Source organism: Accipiter gentilis, chromosome 17 (assembly GCF_929443795.1).
Source record: "Accipiter gentilis chromosome 17, bAccGen1.1, whole genome shotgun sequence".
NCBI lineage: Eukaryota > Metazoa > Chordata > Aves > Accipitriformes > Accipitridae > Astur > Astur gentilis.
Genome location: NC_064896.1, coordinates 3,047,157 through 3,068,645, shown reverse-complemented (window position 1 = coordinate 3,068,645; position 21,489 = coordinate 3,047,157). Strand labels below are relative to the sequence as shown.

The 21,489-nt window shown below is 43.6% G+C and overlaps 2 protein-coding genes across 2 annotated transcripts in view; one reads left to right on the top strand and one right to left on the bottom strand.

The window, feature by feature from the left end:
- The window catches only part of FNDC5 (fibronectin type III domain containing 5), an 18,584-nt gene extending 10,874 nt beyond the window's left edge, over nt 1-7,710 (top strand). The window contains exons 4-6 of the mRNA XM_049820627.1: nt 1,140-1,232; nt 4,685-4,818; nt 5,647-7,710. Of these exons, the coding sequence (XP_049676584.1) occupies nt 1,140-1,232; nt 4,685-4,818; nt 5,647-5,688 (269 nt within the window). The 3' untranslated portion in view covers nt 5,689-7,710. The remainder of the gene's footprint in view (nt 1-1,139; nt 1,233-4,684; nt 4,819-5,646) is intronic.
- The window catches only part of S100PBP (S100P binding protein), a 26,540-nt gene extending 5,051 nt beyond the window's left edge, over nt 1-21,489 (bottom strand). Inside the window, exons 1-4 of the mRNA XM_049820626.1 lie at nt 19,705-21,489; nt 19,388-19,482; nt 18,535-18,639; nt 13,142-13,271 (exon numbers count right to left, since the gene is read on the bottom strand). Coding sequence (XP_049676583.1) covers nt 13,142-13,271; nt 18,535-18,639; nt 19,388-19,482; nt 19,705-20,910 — 1,536 coding nt within the window. The 5' untranslated portion in view covers nt 20,911-21,489. The remainder of the gene's footprint in view (nt 1-13,141; nt 13,272-18,534; nt 18,640-19,387; nt 19,483-19,704) is intronic.

Sequence of the window (21,489 nt, the reverse complement as noted above, 5' to 3'; positions counted from 1 at the left end):
GGAAATTCCTGAACAGCCTGTGAATTCATGTGGAACTAGACCCTTGGATGGCACTGGGCACACCACCACTGTGCTCACAGGGCACTTGGCGAGATTCGCTGAGCCTCCTGTGCTTGGATTCCAGGACAGCAGGGGAAAAAAGTACCCAGAGACTCCCACTTTTCTTACATTTCAAATATTTCTGCCAAATCACAGAAAGTTGAGGTTGGAAGGGACGTCTTGAGATCACCTACTCCAAACCCCTGCTCAAGCAGGGTCAACTAGAGCAGGCTGTCCAGGATCACATCCATTTAGGTTTTGAATATCTCCATGGAGGAAATCAGGCACTTCCTCATTGGCAGCTCCTTCACTTGTTCCTCTAAAGCCAAAGCAGATAGTTGAAGATTTTCTGTCAGCAAGAATCTCTGCTACAAAAAGGGCTAGGGAGTACAGGGGTCTGGGATCTAAAGGGTTACTGCCTGCCTACTGAGGACCCAGCCTGTTGCAGGGCTTTTGGCCATGGTTTCTAGGATGGTGTGAGTTCTTGACTCTTTCTGCTAAAATGATTTGGTGTCTGTAAATACTGAATTGCTGTTCATCTGAAAACACTAAGAGGAGCACTGCTTCCCTCCCTGGAGGCCTGAACCGTAATCTTCTTAGAGCTTTGAAGCCGAGGAGGTGCATTACGCCCTGCAAAAAGGCTCTACTCATTTCTGAATCCCATGGCTCCACTGAAAAATATCATGCCAGGCTCCACACTCCTGAGCTGGGAGAGGAACTACTGAAGCATGCAAGGCTTTGTGACAGGCGCAGACGGCACTAACAGCAGAGACAGAGCAGAGCGAGCCGCCACGGGGCCAGATAACATGTGGACTTACCCCATGGCAGCTCCTCTGGGGTAATTGTTGATCCTGTCTCACTGCTCCTCCCTTGCCCCACCTCCTGCAGGTTCTCAGGGGCAGTTGCTGCAGAGCAACTGATGCTCTGCAAGTTCAAAGCACAGCTCGTGCTGCTGGCATTACTGACGGGCAAGGACTCTCTCCCTGCTAGCTTTGACCCTGACGCACTGATGATTTGAGTCAAGGGCACTGTTAAACCAGTGTCTAGCGCAGCCTGAGCCATGTGGTTAGGTTTCATGATCTCTCTTTCCCCTTGTGCAGATGAGGTGACAATGAAGGAGATGGCGAAGAAAAACCAACAGCTGCGAGCAGGGGAAATTCTCATCATTGTTGTCGTGTTGTTTATGTGGGCAGGTCAGTTCAATCTTTCTGTCAAAAGCATGTAATATCCCTAGAGCCTGCTGGATTGCTTGGTTTGCATGTGTCATCATGTAAGACCTGAAAAGAAACCCTTTCTCCCATAAAGAGTACTGCATATTCAGCTGTGAAGGGACTTCTGTTCTCTCTGCAGCATCACAAGTTGGGCGGTGCCAAAAACAGGTGAATCAGTGGTCTGATCTGGTCCAGCAGGAAGCAGGTGATGGACTTGATGAACCAATTGCCTAATTCCCCATGGCTAATCCTGTAATCTCAATTCTTCCAGAATGCACTGATGATAATGCCCTCAGCCATCCAACAGGATGCCTCAAGCCCTTCAAATGCTACAGGTCACTGTAATTATCTGGCTATTATATGACTCCAACTCTCATGCAAAACAAATTTAAGAGTCTCGCTCTCAACACACACTATTATATATACACTAAAACCCACTTCAAAATCAATTAAAATAATGGAAGCACTGAAAGAACAAATGGCCCCAAACATCAAAACACCAATAAAACCAGACCCTCTCAACATTCCCTATTAAAATAATAGGAAGAGGATGGACATCAGCAGAAACATATTAACCGAAAGGAAGGAAAAGTCTACATGAGCTTGGGACGGTGAGGGGAGGAAGGACTAGCATTAGCTGAAAGCTGCTATCCCAAAGGGTGCTTTGGAGCCACACTTTTGGCAGTCTTTTGAAATTCCACCCTAGTCCTCCTTACACTTTGCAGCCATTAATCCTTTTAATCCAAGCACAGCCTCTGTTACAAGACGGCTACTGTAGTATATGATTTTGTAAGCACAACCACACGTCCAGCTGTAGTTGGGAGCACCCAGTGCTGTGGAAGGTGCAGTAAAACCATCCTAAGGCCACTTTGCTATGGGATGCGATAGGCACAGCTAGGCACATACGTTAATACAGCCTCTAACAGAGCATCAGATAAATGTGCTCCTTCAAGATGAAGATCCCTCACTATGACTTTCTGTAATGTGTACAAATATATAAATTAAATTTCCAAAGAGAACCAAGAGTTTTCTGACATGAGTTTGGGACCACATTTCAATAGAGCTTACAGCAAATTGTACCTAGGACAGATCTCACTCATATGTTTTAAGCTAGCAAATAGGGAGAGAAAAAAGCCTCTGACTCCTGCTCCATCAGCTTAGCATGTCTGAAGTGGCTGTAACCAGCCCTTCAGCTTGTTCAATTTTGAAATTACATGCATGAGTTAATGGGAAATAAAGTTTGCACATGTTTGTTTTCTATTTAGAGCCCCAGCCTCCCCTGGCTGCCAGTCAGCTGCTGCTCCTGCTGCAACGTAAAACATTAATGAAACAACATTTGCTCCCTGCGAGTCACAGAGCACATTGCCCAAGGGGGAACGGTTCAGGTGACCCAAGGAAATTGGCAGGAAGGGAAATTAGCACTATGGTAAATCAATGATCCATAAAAGACAACCTTTGCCACTCAGTTATTTAGTCCTCTTGTCCCAGTCAAACCACTTTTCCACACACAGAGCACGTAAACAGTCACACGCAGAATTTTCCCAGGTCAGAAGAGAAACTCACCACAAAAGTACTGAGCGGCTGATGACTTTGACAACTTGTAGTTTCCGTGGTGAGCATAATGTTACGTCCTCTAAAGGTGCTGGTCTGTCACCTCTACTGCTGTAAACTGTAACAATCCTGAATTGATAGGGGTTGCATCAGTCTACTCCAACAGAAGATTTGGCCCATTTATACTAGATTCTGCCAAGAGGAGATACCTCCAGGGAAAGATGTGAATAGGAAACCAGTCAATGATCTGAGATCCATCACAAAAGAGGGGGATGTGTGTCCTGTACAGTTTTGCAAGGTTTCTTACAAGTGAGTCCAGGTGACAAAGAATCAGATCCATGTATAGTATTTTTTTTTGCCCTGGAAAGTCCTGAGTTTACCATGCATTATTTGCATTTCCAGAGACTGGACAGCAATTATTGCTAAAGATGATAACCAAATGAAAACCTAAACTAAATCAAAATGTTTCCAAAACCTCTAGTCCATTATCTTGTCAGCATTTATGTCAAGTTTTAGTTGTGCACATTCAAATTTAAATGCCCTGCCAGTAAAAACAGTCATGAATAATTACATGAAACAACTGAACAACTGATTCATCTCCCACTGTAGTATAATATAAAACTCAGATCAGCATCGGAACAAAGAATTCGCTAATACCACAATTTCCCTTCTAGACAGATGACTTACATTTAAAAAACGAAAGTGGATGGGGGGAAAATCTCTCTACATCTAGTGGTTTTTTTACAAACTTTCACTATACAAAAACCTCTTTCCAGCTCTTAACCTGGCCTGGCCATAACCTGAATGTATGACGATGTTTTAGCAAATGCGAACTGGAACCTGTCTGTGCCCAGGGCTCTGAACCGAGACCAGACCCAAGCTCTTGCGCTCTCTGTCTTTCCGGTATTGTTCACAGCACTTTGCTTCTTTGTGCCTCAGTTTTACCATCAGAAATGACAGACGGTGTGACTGTGGCAGATGTTAACCTATCCTCCTAGGATCAGCCATTTGTTCACATATGCAAGAAAGAATTTGGACCACTGTGTTTATCAGTAACACCTGGGGGCAGCTGCCATAACAACACCTCACTTTATAAAGCAGTTTGTGATGATCTGGTGAAAGCTTTACATATGTTTTGCTATTAGGGGAGCTGGAATATTTTTCAGTAAGGGAGAAGCAGCATCTGCCTGGGTCTACTTAACCTCCATGTTTGGAATCTGCGGGCAGAGAAGTTATTTGGTCAAAACGTCACATAAAAGCTTCCAAGACAGACATTTGCAGTCTTCTTACGCGTCATGGCTGCCTGCTTTTCGCTTCATGTGCCTGCGTGTGTGGGAGGAAATTTCCACCAGCAGCTTTTGCTGCCGTCACTGTTGCATATTTGCAGATGTTGTCCTGCTGCTCAAAAGGCCCTGGCTTGTATCACATGCAGGCAGGTACGGTACCTGCCTCTCATCTGCCAGCTCCAGCTCCTTCTCTTCACACCAGAGGAGAAAGATCAGAAGACACATTTTCACTAACCAGAAATTCCAGGAGCTCCTGGGTTTGCAAAGCAAAGATACCATTTAACCACACGGTTTGTGTTGATTCCTATCCAAATGTAGGGCTTAAAACACTTGTCCCATTTAATGACAGGGAAGTTGGAATATAATTAATCTTCTGTCCTTCTGTCTAACTAGTTTAGCATGGAATTAGGCATCGAGAAGGAAACAGCCAGAGGGCTGACTAGCTGTGTTAGAAAATGATCCTTAGGAGCAATTGTGAATGCTGCTGAGATCTCTACCAGAAAGCACAAAGCCGGCTGGCAAGCAAGGGATCTCTGATCTCTGCAGGCTCCAGGGGCTGAGCTCATTTGTGTGATCACTAATGCTTTTTCCTGTTAGGGGTGATCGCCCTGTTTTGCAGACAGTACGATATCATCAAAGATAACGAGCCAAATAACAGCAAGGAGAAAGTCAAGAGCGCCTCGGAGAACAGCACTCCCGAACACCAGAGCGGAGGGCTCCTCCGCAGCAAGGTGAGATGCTGCTGGCACGCAGTGGGGGACAGGGCAGACAATCAACTTCCAGCTGGGCCTCAGCTAAATTATCCAAAAAGCAGCCTCTGTTAAACATCCCCAGTCCAGCCTCCTCCCTCCAGCTGGGATGCAGAAGGAAACACCCCTTCACATCCACCCATGCCAGTACCATGGCTTCATTAGTGGTCCGAGCCTCCTAGACACATCAGGACACCAGCACTTTGCTCCTACCTCTAGATTATCTTGCATGTCTACCAGTAAAACAGATTTCAATCCATATTTCTGAAATATCTGAACATCTCTGGAAGAAGAATGCACTGAGCTATGCTGCAGTCCCTGAGCTGCTTGGGTCCTTACCCCCACAGAAGCCCTTAGGTGGCATGTGGTAAAGGGGATATTACTCTTACAATTAACTGAAGAGCTGATCAACAGGAGCATGGCTGGTAATACACATGATGTTAAGGTATGCCATATCTATAATGTAAGCAGACTCAAGCCTATAATTTATACCAACTTATTTCAAGTAATTTAACTTTCTTATGTTTCTATTCACAACTTGCACTCTGGCACATCTCCACCACTTCGTATTTACTTATTATTTGAAATAGTCCACTAATTCATGATCATTCAGAAACAGAGAGTGATGAACCATGCAACCCTAAAACCTCAACTCTGGCCCTTTTTCATTATCCTGAGGGGATGGGAACAAGAACTTTCAGAAAAACAAAAACTGACCAGCACACTGCACTCATCTCTGATGTGGGGGGGGGGTTTCTCTCTAGCAATTCCTATACATCCTTTCTTCCTTTGTCTCCTCTTCTCTTCTAGTTTCCAAAAAACAAGCCCTCAGTGAATATCATTGAAGCGTGACAGCCTGCCATCTGATAGATGGACTCCATTCCTCACTCTCACTTTCTGCCTCTGAGCCTTGATGACTAGGGAGGTGAAATATTGTTGGAGCAATCTGGAAAGAGACCTAGCGATTGTCGCTTGCTGGCACACACCTCCTTGTCTGCGTTCTGCAAAACATCTGGCCAGAAAGAAAAATCCTGCAAAAAAACCCTGAAACCCAAACAAACAATTACAATGGAAAAGCATCAGTGAGACTGCTGCTGGTGATCCTGTACTGGACTCATGAATCACCTGGGCTGGAGCAACTTCTCACGCACTCCTTTCCACCCTCACACTCTGTCTTCTGGAACAATTTTCCTGTCTCTGGAAACGTACAAGGGTTTGTTGTATCTTTATTTTGTCTCACTGTCACTACATCTTGACAGTATTAAGGTGAGCTCAGGCATCAATCACTGTCACTCCTCTTCAAGCAAGAAAGGAGGAAAGCTCACGGCAGACATGACTAGCAACCAGATTTTGGCTGCTGTGTGCTCTCGGCTTGCTTTGTTCCATTGATGTGTGTCATGTAACACGTCTTGCAGGTGGGTTTTTAAAACAAAAAAAAACTTTAAAAAGGCATACCCTAGTTTCCATTCCCACTGTGAGAACTTCCCTGGTTGTTCTCCAGTTAGGCTGCAGCACATGTCTCCACCGTTGCTGTCTCTCCTATCTCACACTGGTGCTCTTCATCTCAGATAATCGGGGCATGCCAAACACTGAGGCACAGACCAACATGAGGGGACACCAGAAGCTGTTATTTAGCTTCCAGGATAATTTCAACCATTTCTTCACAGTATTTTCAGCTGGGCCTGAGTCCACCACCAGTGTGATAAAAGGCCCATAAAAATGTAGCCAGTCAGCAAAAAAAAGAAAAAAGGGGAAAAAAAAACCAAACTCATGATACCGGTTGCTATGCAAGGTCTCCAGTGGCAATAGCTATTTATTGCAAAACGCTCTTGCCTAAGGGACCTTTTTCTGAGGGCTTAAGTTCTTAAATTGCTTCTTTTAGTAGGGGTCCTGTGGGAAGGTCTGGTTCTCCTTACACGTCCTGTCTGCACTATTTTTGTGACGTTGTAATGCCAGGTATCTCCTGGAGGCAGTCCTCCACAAAAAGGATGACAATGAATGGGAAAGGGGCTGGGGTTCTCCTCTCTCTTAAGTGCTTGATGTTTGGAAGCTGACAGGATCCTGGGGATTGCTGGTGCTCTGGAAGCTGGTAGATGCAAATCCATCACATGGAAAAGATTTACTCTTTGTAGTGTGCCATGGGGTATCTGTATTTATTTAATTACTCCACAAGACCACTCCATATGCACTAGGGGATGAGGCAAGATCCTACTTGTTACATCAAATACCAAGACAGGTTGGCCTGAGTAGGGTTTGAATCTCATTACAACAAAGCTGCACTCAGATGAGCCTGGTTCAAAAGTCCCTGCAAAGAAGCAGGCTGGCAGTAACAAAGTTCAGCCATCTCTCCTCTTCCACTGTCACCAGCCTTTCCAAAACAGTTGATTTGAGAGAAAGGCACTAGGAAGTCTGCTTGCAGATGTGTTGGTGAAGAAGCAAGGGCTTCCCTTGTGCTGGTTTCAGAAGGCAGGCCAACCTCAAAGGTCTCTTCAGTGGATCCTTTGCCAGAACATACTCCTCCATCACCAAGAGGGAGAGGTCAACACCTCTGATACAGACAGAGCAATAAACATTTTATAATATACAATAAAAGATTAAAGGCATCTCTTGTGTCCTTGTAACATCTGAATTTAGTAATATTTCATCTTCACCTGTTTCAAGCAGAACACACAAAGTAGCACAGAGGGACTTCCTCTGTATTTCCCAGGGACTACAGCATAACATGTTTTCCCAATGTCTGGGTATAGAAAACCAGAGAGGTTCATCAGAGTTCACTCTGGCTGCAGGATGAGGAGAAAAAAACCCTTGCAACACAAATAGCACTACAGCCATACCTAGCAAGATTCCTCAGACATGTCTGTTATCTCCTAAGAAAGAAATGTCATTTGGAATCCATACCCCTATAAAGGGAGATTTAGGACAGATGGTACAGCATGTGCAAAATGATAAGGGAGATGCTCTCTCATAATCCTAGAGCAGACAGCCAAGCAAGCAGCCCTCAGAAGCCTGCTAGTGAGGAAATTCAGCCTGGTGATTTGGCAGGTTTGGGGTGGGGGGAAGTGTGTGTCTGTTTTTAAAGACAGTTGTCCCTCTGGGAATTCAGACCATATCCCCTTCTTTACAGTAACTGTTGTTGTTCCCTAGTGACAGGTTTAAACTATTTCTTTCCCAACAGATATGTGCTCACTCCTTGTTTGGTAGAAAAGAATTAAAACATAAAGCGTCAGTGTTCACACAAAGTTAAGCATTTGCACCATAATGGGGCAGGAGGTAAAAAGGGTTATCATTATGTTCCATTACTGCAGGCTTTAAAAGTAAGGTAATAATGCTAATAGTGAGAAGAAACAAATGTAGTCTGGCAGCAACTCAAGTCATCAGAGAGGGACTCCAAGCTATCCAGTTCCAGTGATTCTCTTAAAAGAAATGTTTTCAGCAACTCTGAAGTGATGTAATAAGTCCACACTTTAGGAAAAGGTGTTTGCCATCATAAGAGAAGAAAGTTACTTAAGATCCTACTTTTCTGAGGGTCATAAACACGAAAGCTTTAACTGCTGTTTCAGTATCCACCTCCACTGTAACCCATGAGAATCAGACACAATTAAGGCTCTGGGCCTGTATGACTTCAACCCTAAGTCCATCTTTAGAAGAGATACCTCATTCTCATCAACAGTTGCCAAAAGATATTCCTGAGGTGTTTTACAGTCAATAAGGGGAAGAGATTGAGAAAAAAAAAACAAAACAAACCAAGACGGCGCTGAGGAAAGTCATGTTGGACCACAGAAGAATGCACCCTTAAAGGCCACCCACATTTCCCGCATGTTTTTGCCTGGCTGCTGATTTTGACTGGTTGCTGGAAACAGGAGCTAAGAAAGAGAGGTTTCAATAAATACTAAAAAGCAGCAAGTGGGAGTGGGCTGGCATGACAGGGATCCCAGAGAGCCCTGCAAGAACTGATTCCCCGTTGATCTCAACAGCAAAGGAAAGCAGCCCTCCAGGCGGCTCTGCCGATGCCACGCAGCCCTGTGTACTATCCTGTTGATTTCCGAGAATCAACTAAGCAAAGACTACGGGCACAATAAAGAGCAAGAAGCTGAAAACAGAACCCTTTGCCAATATACGCAGTGCGTGTTTGAAGTTAAGCACCACTTGCCTTCATCCTTTCAAGCACTGTAATATTATGCCTACAAGTACAATTTAGCCAACATATTCCTCCCCCACGAGTTTAGTAAAATGGAGCCGCAGGAGGCGGTGTGGAGCAAACAATCCTGCACAGCATGTCCTTCCAATTCACAACACACAGCACCATACACTTCTCACCACCTCCCTCTGTACAACAAGCAGCAGCACAAGCTCTGTTCTCTGTCTCCTCAGAGGAAAATGAGAACATTAGGCATTTTATTCCCTGACAGTTCAATAGCATCAGAGGAGGAAACACCTACACGACAGAAAGTGTTAGTATAATCTCAGCTGGTAATGACTTTCTGGAGGAGATGTAAACGGAGAGGAACAGACTGCTAATGCCAGTATTTGCCAAAGACGTTAAAGGTTACATCACTCAAAAGTGTATGACACAGCTGCACATCCATTTTGCTGATAAAAATATGGCAATTCATTGACTGAGTAGTCAGACTTCACTTCCCAAGGAGAGTGTTGAAGATTATACCATATGTTATACCAAATGTAATTTCCCCAGATTTGCAGAAAAGCTTCCTAATGACATGTAATGAGCTATTACTGGCTAGTCTGGAAGCAAAAGCCTAGCTGACCAAATTCAATCAGCTTTCTAGCATTTGTTAAAAAACTGTATGATCAACATGCTTGTTATGCTAAAATATCTTCTGTTTCCTCCACAAATCTGGTGTCTATTAAATTGTCTGATGATCTTATAGATTAAAATTATTATGTTCCTACTTGTTAGTGCTTTAGCCCACACATCTCGAGGAAAGTGAGCTGGATTCTCTCTCAGCTCATGCATCAGCATCAATTTTGTTAACTAAGTTCCAAATGAAGAATCTTTATTATTAGCGACAGAGCCAGGAAAGACACAGCTTGAATTTTAGATCCCAGATGGAGTCAGCAAAGTTGGCAGCCAGAAAAGCCATCTTTTTGCTCACAATCTGAACACATTGGACATGGAGTCACTGAGTGGCAATAATGACATAGCCCCACGATGCCATTTGACACTTTACAGCACATCGCTGTCTTTTTTAGCTGACAAACCCCTCCACACTTAGAGCCACCAACTGCTAAATATAACCTATTTATACCATCCAGACCTGTTTTGCAGAGGATGCAACCAGCATGGTACTAGACATCCTCTCAAACCAAAGGGAGAATGTTATCAGCTTCCACTATTTCACATTTCAGGACATAACTTCTTCCTCTTGTTTAGAATTACCTTACAGCACAAAAGTAGGGAAGAATTGGTTAGCTTTTGAGAGGACAGCAGAAAAAGCCACACAGTGGTTTAATTTCAGTCTCATTGTTTTCTAGCTGCTGTTGTTAAGACTGCGATACATTGATGAATGTTATTAAATTTTTAATTGTAAGACATTTCATCACAGAGCTCACGCAGGGCTTGCACAAAACAGTCTCGTCCAGTCTTATCTGATGTTGCTGGATTCTACTACAGCAAAAATCATAAACAGAGCCCTTGGCTACACTCTAGCAGCAAACACACAGTATGTCCTTCCATGAAGGCTTAATGTACAATCCCTCCCTCCCCTTGCAGTATCTCTACCGTTCAGCATATATGAATCACGGTTGCAATGTCAAAGAATGAAATCTTCAACAATAAGGCTGCCCAGAAGCCTAAAGCCTTTTACAAAGTGCAGAGCTGCTCCATGGCAGTGTTCATTCACGTGAGAGATTTAGATTCACAAAGATCACAAAACACACGTTCAGGAAAAGGCACCCGCTTCTGCCTGAGGTCCTCCAGCACAGGGAAGCTGGTCTTACACACAGCACACGTACAGACACCATCACCTTGCTGTCATGGTAAGATGCTGCCTGTTCAGAATAATTTCATTTTCTCAGCATGGCTGAACTGGCAACAGAACGCCTGTTTTAAGAGAAGGCTAATATAAATAACATCCTGACTGCTATGCATCACTTAATAATAATCTCATAAAGAGATATAAAACAAATCAAGACAGCTAGCATAGAAATCTCTGAACACATAAAAGGCAACACCTCAGCATGCACAGCAAAGGGAGCAGATTGCCTGTGGTCTTCCTACTGCTGTGTTCCTGCTCTGTTATATCATTGCTGATCAGCAGCTACCATCGATCACTGCTTGAGACAGAGCTTCACTATCCCAGCAGTATGTGACTGCAACAGCTGCCGCCAGGCCTGCATTACTTCTGGGCCTTCAAAGAGCCAGTCTGTTAGCAGTTTAATATCAGATAAACCCTCCAGCAGGCACGCTAGTCTGCTTTCACAAGGGGAGCGGGGGAATAGACTCCGCAGTCAGGCTCCTGCTATCCCACTTGCCTTTTCAAAATGCCTGGAACAAGGAGATTTGAAGCAAACTTATTTCCTTTATTATGTGTGTTAGGAGGAGGTGGACTTTACAGACATGACAACAATCTGGATGGCATGTGAAACTGCCTTCGGGACCACAAGTAAATTTTTTTTTTTTCCAGAGAAGTCTCTTCAATTTAATATGTGGGATTCACTGGTTTAAAAGACAACAGCCACCATGTGCTAATAAGCCCCACACCACCCAATCAATGGCTGCCAAGGGATGTCACCTTCTCTTTCTATGCAAGGCTCTCTGCAAGCAAGATCTACAGAGGTAAAAGTCATGAGAGGCTATGCTGGCATTAAGAACGTGTTATTAACTGGAGAAGATCAGTTATTGACACAAATGCCCTAACACTGGGCATGCACCACCCATGCCTGTACAACCCATCAGAAGAAAAAGACAACCCCTAACCACAAAATTGCTGTATACGGATTACTTTGTTAATGGAGGCAGTATTATCTAGGAGTTAGTGCAGTCAGGCAATACCAGGCTCTGTTCCAAGCTTCACTGCTTATCCTTTGGACAAATTACTTCGATTCTCTGTGCCTCAGTCACTGCACATCTAGGACAGTGACAAATTTTGCCCGCTTTTTAAAGCCACTTCCTCCTGTCCTGCTCCGGATTTGAAAGGTGCTATGGAAGGGCAAAACAATAAAATTTATGAACCACAACATTGAAAAACATTAGTACTGTACCTAAATTTTATTTCTTTAAAATCACTGTGCAAGTGTCACAGAAAAATTCAAATTACTATAATAAAAATAGAGTACAATTTTCTCCATGAATAAACCTAATTTGCTCTCTGAAAACCACCTATAAATGCCTAAAGGGTTCATATGGCCTGTGCAGGCCCTGCTAGCAGCCCTGGGAAGAGAATTTTGCAGATCAACCTATCTCTCTGTTTTACAAATCCTCCAAATAATTTGGAGTTTCTATGCTCTGTTAGGGAAGGAGATGGAGGCAGCATGGAGACCAGCAGTTGCTGTCGGACCATGTAGCTTAAATGCACACGAGGTCACGCTCTTCTGGACAGTCCAGAAAGCAGGCAAGTGAAAGGGGAGATCCTCACAATAATACAGCAGAAAAGAAAACTACATCTAACAGGTGCAAAATATTTATAAACCAAAGTGCAAACCTCATGAAACATTTTTACAAGAAAAGTTGCAAAAGGAACAAGTAAAAAAAAGGCAAACTTCCAGGACAGAAAGAACAACAGAACAAGGCAAGACATAACCAAACCAGGTAAATCAACAGCTGCTCCTGAGTTTACTGTAAACTAACACAACTTTGTCAAATGGAGGGGGACAGCAGCCACAAGCTGTTCTTACAATTTAAAACCTTAATGCTACTCAAAAGGAGCCCCGTCACTGTAGGAGATATAATGCCAAGGTTTAGGACCAAGCTTTAAAAGAAAAGTTTTTCCACTTCAAAGCACATTCTCCAGTTTCCGTCATTGAAATATCAGATCCTTGCATCCAACATGCGATCTTCCCTCTTGAACACCAACCACGTTATCTACTCTGTAAGGAGGTTGTTTTCAGTTCAAAGTATAACACTGATGCAAAACACAGAAGTTACCTACACGAAACAGATCACACTTAAACTGCATTTCAAAACCAGTTCCAAATGTTTCTAAAACATAGAAACTTCCATTGGCCTTATTAAAAACAGATCATAAAACAACTTAACAAAATACAAACCAGTCAAAACCAGAACAACTAAGAACAACTCTAAATGCAGAACAAAAACCAGCACAGTCCCTCAGCAACAAAATCAAACCTTAGAAAAAGCTGTGACAGGGCTACGCTGGAAGCAGTCAAGAATTCTCTGGAAATAGTGGTGTTTGGCCAACTTCTTGCTCATCCACTGTGTAAGGCCGGTAGGTTTCTTGTTGTACCTTGGGTAATTTCTGCAAAAGTAAGTAAAATAGTTAAACACAAGAGAAGCATATGTATGAGAGGCTGGAACAGCACCTTTTCTGAAAAAGCCTTCCCCATTCCTTAAGGCTCACAGCTGGTACCTAATTTTCTTGTTATGAGGTTTTAAAAGGGAAACCATATTCTAAGAAGGCACCTTGGTAAGTAACAACACGGCAGTTTAAAGACTGTCCTTTCAGGAACACTGCATTGTGCTTTATTACCTTCTTTGCAAAGCTCTTTCTGCGTGGCCCAGCAGAGAAGACTGGAGGCTCAACTACATAGCAGTTTAAACAAGAAGCAAATTTTCCTCACAAAGTGCTGTACACACGTTAAATACTCTCATTTGCTACATCTAAGCGCGTTCTGAAATAACAAGACAAAACCCCACAAACTTTAAGCAGTCTTACAGGAGCAAGATTAAAAAACAAATTACATTTCAATGAGCTCGGTTATCTCCAGGCCTCAGAGTGTTAGAAAGCTTTTCCACATCATTAGAGGCTGCTTTGCCCCTTCTGCATTTTGAAAAAAGCCAACTCTGCTACCTTTTTTTTTTTCTCATTTGTGCAGAGGCATCAGCATAACTCCGAAAATAGCATTTATAAACTGCAGACCCATCTGAAGGAGTACAAACCACCACAGGGGTCCTGCAAAACCACTATCAAAACAGTTGGTTTGGAAAAGGAGCGTCTGGCTGGCCCAGGGTCATCACACCCACAACATGGAGAGTTTCATTTCTACACCAGTTGCTCAGCCAGAGCAGCCAGTGACCAGATAGGTCTCAAGCCAGCAAAGCAATTTGTTCATGCCAACAGCTGGGGAGAGATACCTGTGTTACGCTCAACATATTTTTATCATAAAGTTTAGAAAAGCTGTGTGGTGACTGGATCATACAGGCTGCTCTCAAGAGGTCTTTCTAGGTCAGAGTTACATGGGTCACAGAGCACCAAACTTTTACTCACTATTGGAGTGGTCCAATACTACTGATCTTACAGCCAGTGCTATCTGTGTACACAGAACAAGCACCTCTATTCAAAAGAGCAGATCCAAAGGCCTCACATAGCAAATCTTTGGCAAGAGACGGTTCCGCAGAATGCAAGAATCCTTGAATTCGTGTCACAAAATACAAACCAACCAGTAATTCCAACCTTGCTGTAGCATTTGCCCTTCTGCTCATTCAGAAAGGCAACTTCCCTGGAATACTGCCCTTGCTGAAGTCCACTGTTTCAAGGTGCTCTCAGTACAGAACAGCGTGTCCTTGCCCAGTCAAAACAAAGGTTTTTCCATCCTGCTGCTGCAGTCATGTGATTAATGTGAATCACAGTTCTGCATAACACTTCCTCCTTTCCAGGGAACATAGTGTCTCTTGAGCAAATCCAGGTCTCCCTCATAAACTGCAGTATGAGCTTTTATTTACCCAAAGGCATAACTTCTTGTCAAAAGATATTTCTAGAAGAGATTTCAGAAGTATTCTTGAAAAACCCATGTTTTCAGGCTGCGTTGTTTAGGAAGAAGGGAGGCACTCCAAGACAGCTAAGAAAAGGCAAACTCTCAGCATCACACAACAGTTCACATTGTCTGCAATAAGCTGGTGCAAGATGTGTACCTGACTAGAAGAAACCACAGCTTTTCCCAAATTCTTAGCCTTCCTACATGTAAGTTCCCCTCCCTTGCCACTCTGAGTCACAGTCAAAATGGGTCACAGAAACAGGGGGGTCGTTTCCCACTGTCGGGGTGCACCCTTCACCCCTGCACCTGAGGGAAGACAAGAAGTTGTGTAAACTATCACCATGACTCGTGAGTACTTCACACCAGTAAGAGGTTTGAGCTCCTCTACAAAAGGCAAAGTAGCAGGAGCAGACTAACGCCATCAAGTATTTGAGAGAGCTGTTATCTCAGTGCCTCACATAACTATCTCACCCAGGGCTTTGAGAATAAGAAACCTTATGGCCATTACACATGAGGAAAGGGGACAACGACACCCTAGATAAACTGAACTGCCATGGAACAGAACTTAAAACACTTCGATCTCCTTCTCCTCAGGCATAGTCCATCCCCCATTGTTCCACAACAGTTAAAACCAAGCTGCAGATTTAGGATGAGATTTTTCAGGCAAATTCCACTCTCATTTAGAAACCAGGAGCTCTGATTATCTCAGCAAAAGTACCTGCAAACCAAAGGCGTATGGTTTGCCACTAGAGAAGCCCCTGGACCAGTCATGTACACTAAAGAGCATCACACTCTGCTAAGAACAGCTAATTCCTCCCACCACTCGCCTCACCAGAAGCCTCCCTGCAATCTGCTTTATCAGTCCCTACCCCATCCCCTGCTCCAAAACCCATCTCACATCCCCCTTCAAATTTAGGGTTTGTAGGTGGATTTCATTTGCTTTTAAGCGAAATCTCCCTCCTAGGCTCAGCCATAAATGTAATTCCTCCTTTATGTCAGCACAGCCCATGTCCTGTATCTTCCCTGCGTGCTTTCCATTTAAGCAAAATTAGTTTGGGCAGGTAAGAACTGTTTCAAGATTAAAGTTTTTTCCTCAGCCAGCTCAGCGCCAATCAACAGACTAGACTGTCAAGGTAGAGTCTGCTAGCACAGTGTTCATTTGTATTTCACAGATTTGTTTCTCCATTTGTTCCCTTATACTATTCTCCCTTTCCATCACCTTAAACCTAGTGTGTCTGTTTTTTAAAAGATATTGATCTTTGTTATTACAGTAGGACCAGATGGTCTGTGGCTCTTTATAAGGTGTTCCCTCCTTCTCTCCCTTTTGATTCAAGAGGGATCCAAGAAAATAATTCATCAGGTTTCTCCCAAGTTGTAAGAAGTCTGATAAGATTGCTAAGCATCATAAACCTCTACCAAACAAACCAAGCCTCAAGGAGAACTCGGAGAAAGCAGTTGTTGGAGGTCAGACAGGAACTAGCTCAGCTTCCCACGTACCTGGGTGTGGATGACTCTGCCCGAGAATGATCCCACTCCAGACAAACATGAGAATACTTGTCTGAGCAGCAGGTGGTGCAAGCACTATCCCATATGCACAATTGCAATGTTAATGACCTGTGAAAGCAGATCTCCTGAAGTACAGATGTTTGAGTGGAAACCAGGAGAAGGCTATGTTTAGAGAGGGAAATGCTTTTTCTGTTAAGTTTGTCCTTCCCCTGCCCATTTAAAAACAGGCCTATCCAGCTACGTACACTGCTGAGGACAAGACTAAGCAGCAGAGTGCCAACGTTCAGTGCCAAGAGTCACAGTTATAAAAGCAGGCGCCTTATTACTTCTGTAGACTGATACAGAACCAACCAGAATTGCCGAGTGGGATCTCATCAAGAAGGATATGATTCTATTTACTGTTGGATAAAGGGCAATAATGAAGTGTGAATGCTAACAAATGGTCAGCTGGCAGAAATCTTTTGTGGTCAATTATCAGTTTCAGCCACCCATTTCCAAGCAGATGTTCAAACCACATCTCATTTTTGCATCTGCTACAACGCAGTCTCAGCAGCATTTAGATTCCTATGGGAAGCTGCAAATGAATTTATCTATTCAGAAACTAGAATGAGAGAATCTAGAGTTTCTAGAATCTATCTAGAAACTAGAGTGAGAGAAAGAATGACCAGAACCATGGGTTATCTCCCAACTTACTTGAGATGGCTAGATGTGAAAAGTTTACTCTGAATACAAAAGGATTTCTTCCAACTAGTTGATATTCAGATTGCACATGTGGTAGCCAGTGCAACTTTTAGCACACAATCACCCAACACAGATATAAGAAAGCTGTATTTACAAAGAACCTGCAAGTGCAAGATACCATGCAGATAAGTGAAAAGATAAAGCCTCTGCTGTAGCCAGCCTGTAATTCACCCAGACAACATACAAACAAGAAGGAAGAGACAGGATACAAGGAAAAGCAGACATATCATATAGAAGAGGGGATAGTAAAGTCAAACACTACTTTAAGACAAATGCCAGGAGATTTGCAATACAAAACAGAGCTAAAGAGTTGTTGCAGCAATATATTAGTCACTGCTTCCCAAAGGGAATTCCCTTGCTGGCTCTGAAACCTGCTAATTTTCCTTTAGGAATTTCTTAGGATCATTCTGAATTTCTGCATCTCCTACACAAATGATACACAAGACATGGCTGCAGATCCATGTGCACAGAAGTACCATACAGGGTCAAAGTCAGCCCACCGAGAAGGTTTTTCTGTGACAACTGGGAAAGCCCACGCTGTCTGTTGGGCTGAATTCCAAGCCTACAGCTATTTGGAATAAGAAGTTTGCACTAATAAGAAAATCAAATTGTGTGCATCACAGACAATGTTCTTCCCCAGCAAAATAGATCTCTCTTTCACCCACCAGCCTTGTTCATTTGGAGCTCCTGCCTGATTTTCTGTGACTCAGAACATACGTCTTGCATTTTTAATTTGAAAGGAAGAGAAAACAGGCTATTTTAGCTTTCCTTGCATAGTCCCCTCTGCATTACTTATGCTGTATTCATACACTGGAAAGCAGCCCTGTGGCTATGCAGCTGTTCATGCTGCCCAGATAAGTGCAGGCTCCATGCAACGAGCCACAAAACTGTCAGTTTCTTATAACTCTCAAGAAATGACAATTATTGCATCCATGAACACTCAGAATAACCACAGTGGGAGGCCATCTCTGGAAGCTACCAGAACATGCTTTGCCCTTCAGAACATCCCAGTTCTACTCATCAACCCATCAGATACTGCTCTTCAGATGATATCCATACCAGCTCTTCACAGACACCTTCCTTTAAACCTCCACAGTTGATAGCTCTTGGATGACACCGTTGAGAGGGGCAATGCATAGAAGGTATCAGTAGTAAATCCAGATCTCAGCACTTAAGCTAAAAATTCTCTGAGTCTGGGTTCATAGTTGTGCCCTGACAAGAATAAGTTACTTCCCAACACAACAAGCTCAGCTCTACTCTTCCCAGGTAATGTGGGCCTATTTGGGGAGCATGTCTGATTTACCACAGGAAGCCCGCTGGATAATGTTTCCCAGGTATCCCAAACTATGAAACTCATCTGAACCAGTCCTGGAACAAGACTGATTGCTGTACGGGAACTCTGTGCGTGGCAGCGCTAGCAAGTGTAGCAGGCACTTTTTATTTCCCTCCGAAAACGTCAAAGAATACAAGTTCAGCATGCCAGGCCTCCTGCTAGGATATCTATCCTCCACTCTGCCCACCCCACCAGTACAGCCTCACCTCATCCCATCTGGGGGTTACCTGGTGTAGGAGCCACAGTTTTCTTGATATGGATGTACACATTCTGGAAATAAATGCTTCTTCTGCTTAAGCTCCGCTTCCAAAATGCATGTCCCTTGATTCACTCTTTAAAATAAAAGACAGCATTATTTTTTTTAGACAGTTTGTCAAATTAGGTTACAGAAGACAGAGGAGACAAACTGTCCTATAGAACTAGTACAGACACGAACTTCTAGTAGCACTATCCTACAGTTGCAAAAATAAAAGTATTTATTTGAATAAAGCTGCAAAGATAACATACTGAGAGCAAAGCAGGAGAGTGTCAGCTGAGTGAACCAGCAAGTCACTGTCCTGATTAATAAGCCAAGAACCTGCAGTGAGTCCTCAAAAGCAGACTTTTCATGTTACTCAAGGCCACACTGGGAATGGCAACGCACAGAACATCTGAGTGCAGGTCTGCAGCGGCCACAGGGAAGAACAACCGAACTGACAACTCCAGGCCCAGGAGCACTGGAGAGCAGAAGACAACCATCCCTGTGCAGCGCCCGGAGCTGCTCTGCTGCTGCCATCTGCTGGCAACCACCCCAGAAGAAAAGCAGCCACCAAGCCAAACCAACACAATCATCTCTTCTGCCCTGCAGACCAATGCCCAGGACTATCCTAGCAACCTTCTTTCCTATTTGAACCAGCCCTATATTCTTCCCCCTCCTACACTATCTTACAGGGTAAAATATTAAGTACTTTCCCCCCTATTTCAGTGCATCTTAAAAAAATATATATAAAACCAGCAACACATGACCAAACAAACTGGTCTGGGAAACTGCTGGAGCATTTTTCAGAGTGCAAAGGCATTAAGAGGGTCCTGAGAAACTACCTTTCCTCCTCCTGTGGCACAGGAATAACTTTGCCAGGCTTCTTCCCACTGGTTGTCTCTTCCTGCCCAATCTGGCCTACAGCTGTATCACTTAACTAGAAAGATAAGGAAAAAGGGAATTAACACCTAATAGAAAATCATTCCCTGTAAGTTTTCCTTATACAGTTATACAAAAATCACACTTTCCTCCACTTGAAAAACCTTCCCTTACTGTGTAAAAATGCACACTTGTGTACATATGGACATTACTGCAAGTACAAATCAAAAGTAATGGCATTAAAAACATTTTAGTTACAAGAACTAAGATGTGTGTTTACTTTAATGCTGTTTGATGGCTGCTCAGCTTCTGTAGATTCCCCCTCATCATCCTCTGGAGAGTCTAATTTCCTCGAAAACCAGCTCTTTGTTGCTTTGGAAAGTTCTTCGTTTCTGGACCCAGAAGATGGCATGGGACACCTCAGCAACACAGGCGCTGAACTCTCATCAGATGCGCTCTGGCCACAGGCAAGGTCAGAAGAAGACATGGATCCTTCCGCATGATCCCCACAGAAGTTAGACACACCTCTGCTTGTAAAGGGAGCCTTTCCCAGGCAATCCACACCCAGGCTTTGCCAGCCATTAGACATCAGCCCCTCTGAGGTTTCTTCAAGAACACAGCTCCCAACAGTTTTATCATACTCTAGGCAATAATTTATGATTGCTTCTGAAGCTTCTTTTTCAGCTCCCTCCAAACAATCGTCCTCCAGAGGCTGATCTACATAGTCAGCATCAATTGGGCTAAGACTCAGAAGCTCCTGAATGTCAAGGTCAAACAGCATGCGAGTTACTTGGGCTGACTGCAGATGGTTCTCATCCAGGCTAGCACTTCTTTCATTCAAAAGGCTAGGATAACATTCAGAACTGACTGAAGAACTCTCGCTGGACAGACGTACATTTGGTTTCTCTGCATTCTCCAAGGCTTCATTTGCATCTTCGCTGATGACTGATGCCCCAGTGCAGCTGCTGCTCTCATCCTTCTCACTCTCTCCATTTACATTTTGGCTCAGAGTGCTTTTTCTAGTTAGGTACCACTCAGATTCCATGCAATCATCTGCCAAGATTTCCTGGATCTCTTCCTCAGTGTAACTGAAAGGAGAATTCCCTCCTTCTTTGTCTGACAGTTCCAACAAGGAGTCATTTGGCTCACTATCATCAAAACATCTGGTTGTATCTAGAGAAATGACTACATCATTGTATTTTGACGCAGAAGAACTGGCAACAAGGTCGTCATGGCCAGCATCATCCAGAAAATGAGAGGATCCTTGAAAGCAGGCAGAATCTGGGGAACAGAGCAGTAGTTTCTCTGATGGATCTGGAGTGCTACAGTGATGACTCAAAACACAAGCTTTCTTAGCTGACTGCAAGGCCTGAACCTGCTCTGTGGAATCCAACAGCCTTTTGGCCCTAGGAACTGCATTATGAACAGTAGGTTTAAATTCATGACAAAGACAAACCCCAGAGGCATGAGGGGTATGGTCATCCATGTTGCTGTCGGTTCCTGTATCTCAGTGACCCTGCGCCTTCTGCTTACAGCTCTAGAAGCCTATTCTGAAGTTCATCGGATCCTGGTGCCCTTTGATCAGGCCTTTCAGAAAAGAAATCAGCAGGAACCCACTCCGCCCTGCCAGTAAAAACAACATCCTAAATAAAAGAAACTCAGCTGTTTTCCAAAGATGCAGTAATATAACAGGTAGGGCAAAAAACACTAGATGAGGCACAACGATTTTAACGCCTTGATCTCCGTTACCTCTACTCCTGACCATTTTAGGTCTTAACAACATACAATAACAACCAGTTCCTCATTCCACAAGTGTTCTCACACACAAGGTTGTTTGGCTTTATCAAGCAGGACTAACACAAGCCCCAGTCATCAACGCAGTCTGTACCATCTCCTCCAAAGCTGCTGTAAATCAGTCACTCTAACACCAGACACCAGTATTCACAAATTACATTCTTTACGACCTTAAAGTACAGAACACACTTTTGGTATTAAATAAAGCCACACAGACCCTGCCAGTGTCTCAACCCCCACCTCTGTCCTTCAAAGACACTAAACAAATAAA